Here is a 14,792-nt window from a genome sequence, read left to right as displayed (position 1 = left end):
TCAAATGTTTATGAATTTTATTCTGGTAAAGAAAAGCATGAATCCAAAAGTGACTGACCCAGACTGAATCCTGCAACATTATCCTGGGACATGTATATTTGGTTTCATTTATGGATTTTATGTATTTTTCAATATGTTTTTCACTATTTCAGAATTTTAAAATTCATAAATGAAACCAAATACAGTACATCCTTTCTGGCTGAGAAAGGTCCTGGGACTTTGTGTTGTCAATTAAGGCAACTTAGTCCTCAAACCTACTATTTAGATTATAGCCAACAAAATTTATCATGTAGTGTTCAGCTTTCATGTACAACTGAAAAACACTTTTTAACAACCCCTTTATTAATTAAGGCACAGCTTTGGACTGTCACTGCTTTGGACTCAAAGATCCTTTTTTAAACATTAGAATTATTTGTTCATTGCTTCCTAGATACTTTGAGATATTACTTGTGATGTCCCAAGTGAATAATGCTGCATTAGTTTGTTATTGCACAATGCCTTCATTCTCTACTCAGGAAAAATTCCACAGCCTAGTTTTCACAAACAGCAGTTCAACAGGCAACGCTGTGTCTACAGTAGTCCACACCACTTAAAGCTGCAGTGGGAAGCCAGCATGATTAAATGAGCCTCTATACAAAAACAGTTGCCTGGATGTTGAGAAATCATACTTCAGAGACAGCCTAGCTTTTTCTTCGGTATGCCAATTCTTATGTACGTGCAAAGAATTAATTGAAGAGGGTTCAGTCATGTTTATTTCATTTCAGCATTGTTTTTAAAGAAGGCTATATATGATGAAATAAACGATGTCTAACAATTTAGAATTTCTAATTTTTATATATTTATCAGTGTCAATTATTACTTGAAGTTACAATCATCAAGTGATAATGATAATACTATGTGTGAAATTCCTTTCCATTTTTAAAATGTGAAGTATTTGGTCATGCTAAAGATTTATTGCACTTGCTAGCTTACTAAACAAACTTGGGATTTCTGTCTGCAGGTAAAATGCTTTGCAAGTGTCAAGTTTAATTTCTTGTTTTACTCTCCTAAGAATCTTTGAACCTCATTCTTTGATGAAAACAATAATATTTAATACAAAGTATCTATGAAGATTCTTAGTCATCCAAGTCATACTTGTATCAAAAATGGTTTTTATTTTTTGAAAAGGTAACTGGACTGATTTTTTGAGGAAGTCTTCTTCCTAAAATAAATTAAATAAATAAATAAATCCAGTTTGCCTTTGCAAAAAATAAAAATCACTTTTGATTAATACAGAATACTTAAACACAATTTTTAAGGTTATGTCAATCTAACTTTGTTTCAAGTGAATACTTTATGTTAAAATGAGGCAGCAGCAGTTTTCATACAAGGACTATATTATTAACTGATGCATAATTACCATTGCAAAGGGCCTGTTTTTCAGGGGGGAAAAGCATTGTTGTCTTGAAGAGGTGCTGCTCTCAAGCATCCCAAAGTCTTCTGAATAATTTCTACATTACTAAATAGTACTATTTTCTTCAATAAAGATAAGGAAAACCTATATCACCTAGACCTAGCAGATTAAATCAACAGCACAAAGTTTTAGAACAGGGGTGTCAAACTGCTGGCCTGCGGGCTGGATGCATCGTAGCAAAATCACGCACACCCCACTGCCGGCAGTGGCAAAAAAGTCGCAATATGTCGCGACACGTCATGTGATGTTGCAATTTTGACACTCCTGTTTTAGAAGATTCACTAAATATCATTAAACAACTAAAAAGAGCTTTCTCTGAAAATCCAACTACCTTCCTTTATTAATTTAGCACTTTGAATTTAGCAATTTCATTATCATACTTCTGGGTCAATTTACAAAAGAAAAAAAAATCTTAACAAATGAAAACATCTATATTTTCCTTTCTCTGTATGAGGCTGTTTCCCTGAGAGTCTTTTTGCCATAAGAAAAAAGGTGATGATAAAAAATGCAATAGCAGAATTCTCTATCTTGGATTAATTACTTTTTAAATATAGACAATGGAGTGCTCATTGTTTTGTCATGATATCATTATGTCAAGTTACCAGACGAGAACTTTTTAAAGTCTTTCTCTCTGTATGTATGTATATACACGTATGTATATATAGCAAGTTATCATTTACATTAATAATTTTACATTATTTACATTAATAAAGTATTAATAGTGTTTAAATTAGATTTTATGCATGGAAATAGTGAGTTCCCAGTTCTACATCAAATCTTGGAAAAATCCAATAAAATAAAAATAGCTGTGCACTTTCTCATTTATTTCCTGCTGACAAAAATATGTAGGCTTGAGTTTATTCTTAAAATAAACATAAATCAAGTATAAATTCTCATGCATGCGGTCTATAGAGTCCAGTTATAGTTTAGTTCCTAACACATAAATATTTTATCTAGCAAAATCTCAATGAATTTGCATTTCTCCCTTTGTTACCATGTGGTATACATCCCCACACATACTACTGAGTCAATTCACAGATTCTAACATTTATCACTGAAAAACTCTATGGAAACAACTATTACAGGAAGTAATACATAAGATGTATAACCATTACAGGGCAACTTCCTGATATTAAACCATAAAAATGTAAAGCATGTGACAAGAACAATTAATTCAATGCCTCCACCCATCCCATCTTTCAATGGCCATTCTATGAGCGAATGAATCAGTCTTCACAATCTACTGGGTTCTTGTTATACAAATGTACCATTTCCCAATTATTTCAGTAACATAGTAAGACCAGTTTCTTGATAAAGTTCCTCAGGTTAACAGAAAAAAAGTTTAATTACCAGAGCTCTGAGTATATGTATACATATCAAAATAAATTAAAGCAAATATTTTCCACTATTTACTTTTAAACAATTAATTTTAACATCTTTAACAAATCATAGGAATCCTCCATGGATTTAATCTTAACATACAAAAATAGGATATATATACAGAAAACAGATTAGGAGAGTGAAAGAGACAGGAAGGGGAACTGGAATACTTCATTCCACGTCATGGTCCCAGGGGTAGAGAGAGTCTTCAGCAGTTTGCAGAAGAGAGTCCTGTACTATATCACTAGCTGCTCACCAATGCATTGTGACCAGATCAGCTAAGCAAGCATAAACTCAGCAAGCATGTGATTTTCCAAGCCCATGGTCGCCCTGAAATCAGGGGCTCAGATTTGTTCAGAGAATAGGCATTTGTATACCATTTCTTTCTCTTAATCTGATTCAAGAAAACCTGGGTGGCTCTTTCAGCCTGTTAAAGAGACTTGAGATTTGCCTCAAAGAACTTCTGAAGTAAGTGAAGACTGGTAAAAGGTTCGTAGCTAGGATCTCTGCTCCTGCATTCCCCATGATTTTACTTTAGCCTGGAATGGAGATAAGATCTCAACATGAGATTTCTTTCACCCTAAGAAGGCTTTAAAAAGCAGGACTTTTAGACTAGATTCCTCCAATATAGACAAATCAGAGAGATGGCTAAATTATCCCATTACCTAGATCTAAAATAAAAAAGACCTTCTAGTTCTTAGAAAGATGCTTGGAAATATTTACAAGATCATCCTCTTCTTTTTACATTCACATTCACATTCATTTAGATTCATGGCATTGATTGTATTTCTAATGCTATTAACCTTTCAATAGCATTACAACCTCTGGGCTACGTGACTCTAGATAACCGTTAGATGGAAGTAAAAATGTATAGAAAACTTCAATTCTTTGCTATCAATTAATAATCATTTAGGGTTTTGCAACCAAGTTATGAAAGCATTTTCAGCAGAATGTCAAGTGCTGCTTCCATCTCTCCAAAACTGATATTCCTGGTTAAACATCATCATATAACAACATTAGCATCAAACCTGATAAAAACTGATGTTTGCAAATGGAGGGATGGAGAATGAAAATAAGGCAAAGAGGATCTCTCATAAAAATTGTTCTGTAGCTATCCCATATTTCTCCAATGCCTACTAGGTTGTGACAGTTTTTCTTCCTATATAAGGCTAATGTGATGCAATATTAAGATTGCAGAAGTAAGAATAGAAACATCAGGAAGAATTTAAAAAGTGAAGATGGTAGCTGTGATCATGGGATCAAAGTCTGTGTCCCCTTTTTAAGCAGTCACAGATGCAACATACTGTACATAAAGAGGATGCAGGGCTTTAATCATGCAACTGCAGCCACCATTTTGACTTTTTCAACATTTCCACCCCTCCAATAGATGCAAATTTCTCAAGACAAGTTGAAAAGCAAAACTTTTTGATCAAACTGGAATTATGACATTCCCTTTCTTAGCCATTGATGTGCCATTTTCATTCTTTTAATTAGATGATACAATCACAAATATTGTACATTATCTTTTTTCATTATGTGTTTGCTGAATTTTTATGAAGGTATGGTATTTCTCTTCAGATATCTGCATATGGTCAAGATGAATTGTTACATGTTATGATAAGCTAATAATTTATAATACATCAGCACTGGAAAGATAAACTTTATTTTTATATTTCATTTGTCATAATCTATAAATACATCAGTAATAAAAATACACAAATAATGGAATTATTGATCATGCAAGAGAGTTGTAAAAAATAAAACAAATTTACAATATTTTTTCCAAATTTTACTTTATCCTGCATGTGAAAAGTCTTACTTCTTCAAAGCCACAACTGCATAGCATCTGGGGGATTTTATGGGATCAAATAACTTTACCAGTCCAGACCAGGCAATGTTGTCCTGTAATATTTGATCAGATATTTGATCAGAAATCATTAAAAAGATATTAACTTGAGATATAGCAATACATTGAAATCTAAAGAAAATCTATGTTATAAATAAAACATGAACAATAATTAATTCCCCAATATAGATCAACTAGTACAAATGCTGTATGAAAAAAACTTTTCAAAAATGGTTATTTCTGATGCTGCTAGACTCAATTTTTTTGCCCCCAAAGACTAACATGGCTTTCCTCCTACATAAACTTTGCATATGGAGAACCAAAACTGGAGACTCAATACAATAGTAGCAGTATAAAACTATGCACTGAAAAATCAAAATGTCAACCAAAACATCAATAATCTCAGATGAGAGAAGAAATAAAAACCTTTTGTTCAGAATTAAAGAATCATTAGAATAAAAAAAGTTCACACCCTCTAAAATCTATTACAGATTTTTCTGACAACTGTTATTACACAACATCCTTTTCAGAACATTCTTTGCTGAGAAGGATCAAAGACATTCTTTAGTGGGTTTGACAAAACTAAACTAGACTGTACCTATTCTACATAAATGTATCATATCACCATTCCATAAATAAATAAAATGTCTTGATTACTTAGAAAACATAAGACAATACAACGTATTTGATGACTGTTAAAAAGAAAAGCAAAATCAGACCATCTCTGGAAAAGTCTTATGATCACCGTTCATAATCTTAAATAATAAGACTGTAAAACCTTTATTGGTTTTCACTCAAGCCAATGGGAAATGTATCTTTAAATGCTACTGGAGTTAAATAATCATGAATCAAATAAAATGAATCTTAAGTCAAATGTATTGTCATAGACAGACACTGTGTTAATATTCAAGAAAGTATATTCTTTAATTCTAAATCCTTAACTTGGAGCAATCATTAATTCACAAAATAATTTTACAGTCACTTATTAAAAATTATCTAGGATCCACAAAGTATAGAAATATTTTTGAAACATAAGTATAAGTCCTTAAAGAAAACAACAGTTGCACAAAAGTCATTTACTGTTTCAATTATTAATAATTAAAAATTTTACAGAGACGATAACACTTCATTACTAGTAATTTAATATGCAATTTAAATTACATAAAAACTTTATTACAGCAAAATTTCCCAAAATAAAAACATTTGCTGGTAATGATGGATATGATAGATTGGACTTCAAAACTTTGGCAAACAAATGAAAACAATTATTTGTTTCTTTTAATATGAAGGAGACATAATTTGCTTCAAATACTTAAAAAAAACCTATATCATGGATAAATCCACGAAGAATTACCTGTTCTTTGAGATAGCAGAGACGATCTAGAAGTATCAACCCCTCTATGCAAGGTCCTAGAACAACTTTCAGCTGAAAATTAAACACAACTGAATCACATTTCTAAAATGCATAGTCACGAACAAAGAAAAACTGCCTACAACACAGATTTAGATTTCTTATTTAAATAAAGGTAAACTCTCCTATTATCCCTTTACTTCAAAGATATTATTAGAAACGTATGAATCAGCTCCAATCCAGTTCAGATTATTGATCTCATTTGGATTGTTAGTTTAATTCATAAAACCAAGGCTATTTAAGAAAGGGCTCTTACAAATAGATAAAAGACATTATAGTCTCAATTAGATTTGAAAAGTTTATTTGACTGGGAGGATCAACTGAATGACTTTTTCATCAAACCTCTACAAAAGATACTAAGCAGGATTTCCGAAGAGGCTAGGCCAAAACAATTTTAACTGCTGTCAAAAAGATATTCAATGGGGCAAAAAAGTATTTAGTCAGCCACCAATTGTGCAAGTTCTCCCACTTAAAAAGATGAGAGAGGCCTGTAATTGTTATCATAGGTAGACCTCAACTATGAGAGACAAAATGAGAAAACAAATCCAGACAATCACATTGTTTGATTTGGAAAGAATTTATTTGCAAATTATGGTGGAAAATAAGTATGTGGTCAATATCAAAATCATCTCAATACTTTGTTATATATCCTTTGTTGGCAATGACAGAGGTCAAACGTTTTCTGTAAGTCTTCACAAGGTTGGCACACACTGTTGCTGGTATGTTGGCCCATTCCTCCATGCAGATCTCCTCTAGAGCAGTGATGTTTTGGGGCTGTCGCTGGGCAACACGGACTTTCAACTCCCTCCAAAGATTTTCTATGGAGTTGAGATCTGGAGACTGGCTAGGCCACTCCAGGACCTTGAAATGCTTCTTACAAAGCCACTCCTTCGCTGCCCGGGCGGTGTGTTTGGGATCATTGCCATGCTGAAAGACCCAGCCACAGTTCATCTTCAATGCCCTTGCTGATGGAAGGAGGTTTGCACTCAAAGTCTCACGATACATGGCCCATTCATTCTTTCCTGTACACGGATCAGTCATCCTGCTCCCTTTGCAGAGAAACAGCCCCAAAGCATGATGTTGCCACGCCCATGCTTCACAGTAGGTATGGTGTTCTTTGGATGCAACTCAGCATTCTCTCTCCTCCAAACACGACAAGTTGTGTTTCTACCAAACAGTTCTACTTTGGTTTCGTCTGACCATAGGACATTCTCCCAATCCTTTTCTGGATCATCCAAATGCTCTCTAGCAAACTTCAGACGGGCCCGGACATGTACTGGCTTAAGCAGGGGGACATGTCTGGCACTGCAGGATCTGAGTCCCTGGCGGCGTAGTGTGTTACTGATGGTTGCCTTTGTTATGTTGGTCCCAGCTCTCTGCAGGTCATTCACTAGGTCCCCCTGTGTGGTTTTGGGATTTTTGCTCACCCTTCTTGTGATCATGTTGACCCCACGGGGTGAGATCTTGCGTGGAGCCCCAGATCGAGGGATATTATCAGTAGTCTTGTATGTCTTCCATTTTCTAATTATTGCTCACACAGTTGATTTCTTCACACCAAGCTGCTTGCCTATTGCAGATTCAGTCTTCCCAGCCTGATGCAGGTCTACAATTTTGTTTCTAGTGTCCTTCGACAGCTCTTTGGTCTTCACCATAGTGGAGTTTGGAGTGTGACTGTTTGAGGTTGTGGACAGGTGTCTTTTATACTGATAACAAGTTCAAACAGGTGCCATTAATACAGGTAATGAGTGGAGGACAGAGGAGCTTCTTAAAGAAGAAGTTACAGGTCTGTGAGAGCCAGAAATCTTGCTTGTTTGTAGGTGACCAAATACTTATTTTCCACCATAATTTGCAAATAAATTCTTTCCAAATCAAACAATGTGATTGTCTGGATTTGTTTTCTCATTTTGTTTCTCATAGTTGAGGTCTACCTATGATGACAATTGCAGGCCTCTCTCATCTTTTTAAGTGGGAGAACTTGCACAATTGGTGGCTGACTAAACGCTTTTTTGCCCCACTGTATTTGGTAAAGCAGGGTTTATTCATGACTAATTATTAGCTATTTAATACAATCATGTAAATGTTGTACAATTATTTTGTGAATGCACATAAAAACTATAATATTTTTGTTTCATGAAAATTTCTGAAATCATTTTTGGCATTTATCATTTTACTACTGAACAGAAAATTGCTACGTTTTTCTACTGAACTACTGAAGAACATGGAAAATTTATCTTTTAAAAAACAATGTATTTATCTTGCCAATTCCACTTTATTAGACATTTTTTTAAAAAAGCAGCATAATCTTGATCTATGAAAGATATTAAGTATGATGTCTGTTACTTAGTAACTCTGAGGTATAACTCAGCATAAAAAAACACTTAAGTGATAGCAATTTTATTAAAAGTTAAACAAAGTAATGTATTCAAAGGAATACAGGGAAAAAAAAAAACAAAACCAGCCCAACATTTCTGACACTTATTTGACAGGAAAAAAGAATCTTCATATGTTCTCAGTGAGTGTTTATAATTTTGGAAGAAAATATACTCCTAGTTAAGGGATATTTCATTTGTTTCTTTTTTTACAGAAAATATCAAACATAAAATGACCTATTTCATCTTAAAATGTTAGCACAAAGTATTATTCATGCCATGCCCTAACAAAAATATTCCAATATTTCAATGTTACCATATTAAAAGCTTCCAGTTCATTCATTCTGTGCTTGTATTTTTTAAGATATTCCAATATGATGCTGTCTGAAATCTGCAACAGCAAGAACATTGATGATGGCAATTAACATTTGCCTGAGGCATATGTTAAAATTATTTTTATAATTAAAACAGTTCAAAAACCAAAACAATTATTTTACAATCAACATTTTCTAACTTATTTGAATGCCTTCTCAAACCTTTTTCAAACACACATAATAATACGTAAGGAACTATATTTAAAATGTTCAAAAAACAGTTTGGTTTTAGTATCTGCATCTTTAAAACATGCAGAAATTATTATAAATCAGTGTAACTTTATCAAACCTTACCAGAATGTTCTCACATCACTATTTTTTTAAAAGATCAGGTAATTTCTGAATATTCAATGAACATAGTAATAGTGGTTTATCAACCGAATATGAAACAATATAGCATGAAAAAATCTATATTTTTAAATATAACTGATCTCTCAAACATGGAAGGACAGAAAACAACTCACATAGGAAGGAAAAACATGATTACTGAATTCATTCTTCTTGGACATCCAAGAACTATCCACTATGCCTAAACTAGGAGATGCAAACGTCAATGAATGATCTTTTCATGCAACTATATACGGTAATACCTTCTGAAGAACTAAAGGAGAACCTTGTATCTCCAAATTACTAAAATTTTAGAATGGAAATACAAGGTTACATGCAATTTTTATCAAGGATTTGCCATACATATGTTCACATAAAAGAGGTCATCAACTCTTGATAGTGAAAAAATACCAATAATAAAAGTCCATGCTTATTTGATCTTGAATATTTATCTGTCAGAGACATGTTCCTTCTTCTCCAACACCTTACTAAATTTTCAGTTTGCTTACTTTAAACTGAAGTCTGTAGTTTGTCAGTTGATTCGTGTAGCTATTACAGCTATTAAAACTGTCAGATTAAACTGAAATTTGGCACTGGGATCATTAATATTGCATGTGAGTTTATATTTAAAGTACAGTTATCCTTGAAATATTGCATAAATAAAAGATTTTACAACTATGCTATCAGCCTTTTATAATCACACTTGACAACTGAACTATATTGTCCTGTCCACAAATGCCTGATAAATATTTTTACTGAGATGCTTATTATAATTTAAGATTTATATTATCTATTTGTATTAAAACTCAAGCTAATAAGAAGCAGGCAAACCAAATTTTAAACCGCTGCAAATAATTTTATACTAAAGTTTTCTTGATAACAAGTTCCGTTGACCAGGTTTACATCTAAGTAAACTATTGCTAGAATTGCACCATTGCTATTGAAGAAAATTTCACCAGCAGAAACTGAAGGTTTTTTTTTAAAAAAAAAATCAGCTGTTTCTCATTAATTAGTTCTAGAAATGTATATGAATGTGTATATAAAACACTATGCAGGATCCAGATTAAAAAAAATAAAGAGTAATTCCTGCTGAAAGGCCAATTTGTATCTTATGTATTTAATAAAAGCCATTGTTACTGCTGAGTAAGCAGACAAATAAATGGAAGATAAATATATTCTCCTCCCTAAGATTTCATCTATTCCCTGAATGTTCCTTTGTTAGATTTTGCCCTATGAGTTTGTACAACTGACAAGATTTTTCCTTTCCTTTGCAGAGAAAAAGTTTCCTTCAAAAAGGCAGCTCCATTCCAATAAACAGAACAATTGTTTTAGAAGGAATCTATTTATTTAAGAAACCAAAATGCTCTCCTACCAAGTATTCCAATATTGCTGGAATACTGAACTCTTATCACTATTTAAACTAAATTATAAATTGCATCTCTCAGAATTTGACCTCCTATGAGGAACTCAAATTATAGATAGTTTTAACATATAGGTTCCTATGAGGAACTCAAAATTATAGATAGTTTTAACATATACATGAGTAGTGTACAGGTATGAAGTTTAAGAGTATGCAACCATTTTAATTATATGCACTTTGGCTAAATACTGTAAGGCCAAAGATATATATGTATAAAGATATTTTAGCATGAACAAATGATAATATCTATGTTATTTAATAGCAATTCCAAGACAGAAAAAAAGGAAAGGTTGCAAGGTTTGGAAAAGAAATGCATTTATGAATCATATAGTGACTTGTCTCTCCAGCAAAAATGTTGTGAGTATCATATTTAATACAAATAGTTGTAAGATTGGGCTACTGAGTAGTGAATAGATACAGGCATATTATCAACCATTATGTTAGGGAAATATGTAGTCCTAGAAGTAATATATTCATAAAACAAGGTAGAACTGAGAGAGCTCAATGCAAGAGTGAGATTGTGCTAGCAACAGATAAAGATATATCACTCTAGATACTTACAATGTTTTAGGACAATCTGTGTACAAAAAGAAGTCAAATCTTATTTACAAATATTCTTTTTCACACTGAAACTACATTTATAAATGACAATTCCAAAATATATTAAGTCATTGCTAAAACAAACATTGGTATCATAACTTGCTTCATGAACGCTTATTCCAATATGTATATTTTGCACATCTCTTTTTTTAGTAGATCATGTTTCATAACAGATTATGGTAGCAAAACTCATATTCACATTACAGGCTGTTAAACTAAAAGAAACAAAAGAATTTCCTGTTCTTCAAAATATCACACCTGTTTCTTATTTACTACTGCTTGTCAAAGTGAACTTACCTGTTTCCTTGTATTTGATATGGTCAATTGACTATAACCAATAAAGTATAGCATACTATAGTTACTACTACTACTACTACTACTACTACTACTACTACTATTACTACTCTCTTTGTGATTTCACAGAGAAGCAGAAAGGCTTCAAACTGTATAAACAATATTGATAAATGCTTATTTAAGTTTCCACTGAATTAGAAGACATGTTGCACTGGTATGGGGTATGCAATGTCTCAACATTTTCTATAATTGCTGTTCTAGCATCATTTATCCATGACATTTTACTCATTAATTACAGTATATTAAATGCAGAGTGGGAAAATATTCCTCAGATAAATATTAATCTGCTAGAAGTTGGCAATGACTATTATATATAACTTAGATTTAATTTTCTGCATTTAAAAACTGCATTTTCTCCTTGCTCTCAGCATAATTTATATTACCAAAGAAATCACTGAAATAATCTGCACTGTATTCACTATATGAATTTCAATTCATAATCAAATATTTACCTTTGATTCATCTAGTTCAAGCTTTTTCAAGGAAATTCTAACATAATCCAAAAATGAAGATGATTTAGAATATACTTTTCCAATATTACGATCACTGAAATGACAATTTTTTTTGTTATTTTTGCAACATCACACAAACAGAGACACTCAGTCCATGAAGAACAATTCTGCAATCTTTTGAAAAACTGTCTTGGCTTATCTTCCTCAGCCTGATTTACCACAGATGTAATATGGGCTGTAACTCACTGAAATTCTGGAGAATCATTGCCATTTTCACTCAGTACAAGCTAGCTTCCTATCATTTTATGAGCTAGACTACAGATGTGCTGGCTAAAGGATTATAGGAGGTATATATTAACACTACTGCAAATTTGGTTTGATGAAGGCAAGTCAAGGAAAGGTCTAGAGAAATGCAGCATGTCTACACTTATACAATTAAGGGTTTAGAGAACTGGTTATAGTCTGTGGTTTGCTAATGTTTACTTAAGGGACTACTTCTTCCCATTGACAAAGATATGTTATAAGTGGCATTTAATCAAAAACAAAAATAAAAACTTATGTATCATATGTAATGGCAATCAGGTGACTCAGGTGTTGTGAGTGTCATAAATAAGCTGTAAAGTTGTTTTTTCAGCAGTTGTAATTTTGAACAATCACTGAATGAATGGTGAATAAGCAAGGATTATCTCTATTCTTAAACTCAATTCTCAGTCTGAAGTGATAACGACCTATCTTACAATTCTACAGTTAAACCATAAGCCACATATATTCTCTTCTAGGGAGTACCATGGAATTAAAGCAGATTTCAAAAGGTTAGCTTGCTGGCAAGTCAAATTTACAGGTAGATATTTTTTCAAATAGACAAAAAATGGCATTTCTTTTAATAAATGCATTGTTCTCAGATTTCAACATCAAAAGAAGCAAATGTTCTGTTTCTATAACAATGTATAAAATTGTAGCACATTACTTTCTCTTGATGCCATAACATTCTTCTACAATAACCTGCAGCACAGCCCGATAAAACAAAGATTCTGTAGGTAGCTAGAACAAATCAAAGAACAAGAAGTTAAATTGCAACCATACACCACAATCAAAACAGGAAAATGTATTGGCTATCTTCTAACACTATTTGTATTCATTTCATCTAAAGTTATTATTAAAATAAAATATTGCTCTGTTAATATATTGCTGCCAAGGGGAAAAAATAAGCACAACCAGCAGAAAAGGTTGTACAGAATTGAAAAGAAAGCTGTAAGAATGACAAAACCACATTGATCAACATTGATCAAATTATGCTAACAGATATTTAGGTTGGACCACAGAGATGAACCCATTTAACGTTCCTAAAATCAGGGGAAAAACACATTGCAAATAAGTGTCTTTTTTCTCCTTAATAACTTCATCTTTTCTCCTTGGTTCAAACAGTACTACTGTTTAGAAAAGCAACTCAAAGTATTGAACAATATCTAGGAAAGATAATTTTTTAGCCTTTTTAAAATTCAGGGTCAAATTCATCCTGCATAAATTCCATTAAGATCCATAGCTTTGTAATTGGAACACAATGGTTTATAAAACTGCTGAACTGAAGACTCAGTTTTTGTACATATTTCAAAATGGATGATAAATGATGTAGTACTTATTTAACTTTTCCATAAAAGAAATTTAGCTGGTGATTTAAAAAGAAAGAATATTTAGAGTCTTGCCAACATCCAGCATTTGTAGCAAATCAAAGTAAATGCTTCCAAATTTTTACTATTGTTATATCTTCAGAAATGAAAGAATAATATTTAGGAAAAGTGATTTATTGGGGGTTTTAGCCAAAATTAGGAAGCCATTTCAATCTAACCAGTGTGTTTCTGTTTAAATGTTGGAAAATGAATTAGATGATGAATAATCTAGCTTTAAATTAATTTTATCCAGGTCTAGAAAGAAACATTTTGTAACCATTCTTATGAAAACAGCAGCATCACATTGTAAGGAAATACAGGCAGCTCCCCAGGACAAGGATATTCATTTAAAAAACAATTTATGAACTTTGACTACATTACAGGTAAAATATGAAAGAACTCAAACGTAAACAATTCACTACTTTTGTGATGTGCCCAACTAGAGGAAATTTACCCATAGCAGTAAGTATTCAGTATTCAGAACATAAAAAGCATCAATTTGCATTACAGTTCTCTTATCTTTTCCCAACTGCAAGGTCACAAAGAGTCACATGGAGAAAGACTGTGAAAGTATAAATTGGTATGGAAAATTCTAAAGTAACTGCAATTTAAGAGAGATATTAAATCTCTAGAAAAAAAATAGGTGTTCTTATATTTGCTTTCTCCACGTAACTATATATCTATATTAATAAGTATGTGGAAGAACTTGTCAAATTAAGTGAGTCTGAACTATACTTATTGCATAAACATGCAAAGGCCAGAAAATGTCATGATACTGATGATGCAAAATATCAATCTATCTCCAGTTCAAGCTTTGCTGTTTGCCAGTTATTCCATTCTACCATAGCAAATTACAAAGTTCAACATAAGGTCATGTGTTCAAAGTATTCAAAGAAAAGGTCCTTAGAATGGTTAAACAGAAATTACTTACCATCTGACCAACTGCAACCCGTTCTAGAGCCTTTAAAAAGAAATGAAAGTATTTATTCATTAAGCTAAACTTTTTAAGTAAGCAGACTTCATGAAAGAAAACTATTTTTGACAAATTATATATTAAGATGCTTCTTGAAAAATGTAATCACTTCATGAAATTTAAGAGTATACCATATTTTCCGGCGTATAAGACGACTTTCTAAACC

General features: G+C 32.4%; 1 protein-coding gene across 4 annotated transcripts in view; it reads right to left on the bottom strand.

Annotated features, from left to right (window-relative positions):
* Window positions 1-2,774: 2,774 nt before the first annotated feature.
* METTL25 (methyltransferase like 25) overlaps window positions 2,775-14,792 on the bottom strand; it is a 34,342-nt gene continuing 22,324 nt past the window's right edge. The window contains exons 7-13 of one of the 4 annotated variants that reach the window (XM_039362932.1): window positions 14,585-14,614; window positions 12,954-13,027; window positions 11,987-12,080; window positions 8,776-8,850; window positions 6,034-6,105; window positions 4,653-4,735; window positions 2,775-3,372 (exon numbers count right to left, since the gene is read on the bottom strand). In XM_039362932.1, coding sequence (XP_039218866.1) covers window positions 3,363-3,372; window positions 4,653-4,735; window positions 6,034-6,105; window positions 8,776-8,850; window positions 11,987-12,080; window positions 12,954-13,027; window positions 14,585-14,614 — 438 coding nt within the window. In that variant the 3' untranslated portion in view covers window positions 2,775-3,362. Of the gene's footprint in view, window positions 3,373-4,652; window positions 4,736-6,033; window positions 6,106-8,775; window positions 8,851-11,141; window positions 11,158-11,986; window positions 12,081-12,953; window positions 13,028-14,584; window positions 14,615-14,792 lie in introns of those variants that run through there. The other 3 variants (XM_039362933.1, XR_005559070.1, XR_005559071.1) reach the window with 3 other exon arrangements.

The sequence above is a fragment of the Crotalus tigris genome, unplaced genomic scaffold (genome assembly GCF_016545835.1).
Source record: "Crotalus tigris isolate CLP2741 ecotype Arizona unplaced genomic scaffold, ASM1654583v1 scf7180000019496.3020429, whole genome shotgun sequence".
Classification (NCBI taxonomy): domain Eukaryota; kingdom Metazoa; phylum Chordata; class Lepidosauria; order Squamata; family Viperidae; genus Crotalus; species Crotalus tigris.
This window is presented reverse-complemented; position numbering and strand designations above follow the sequence as displayed.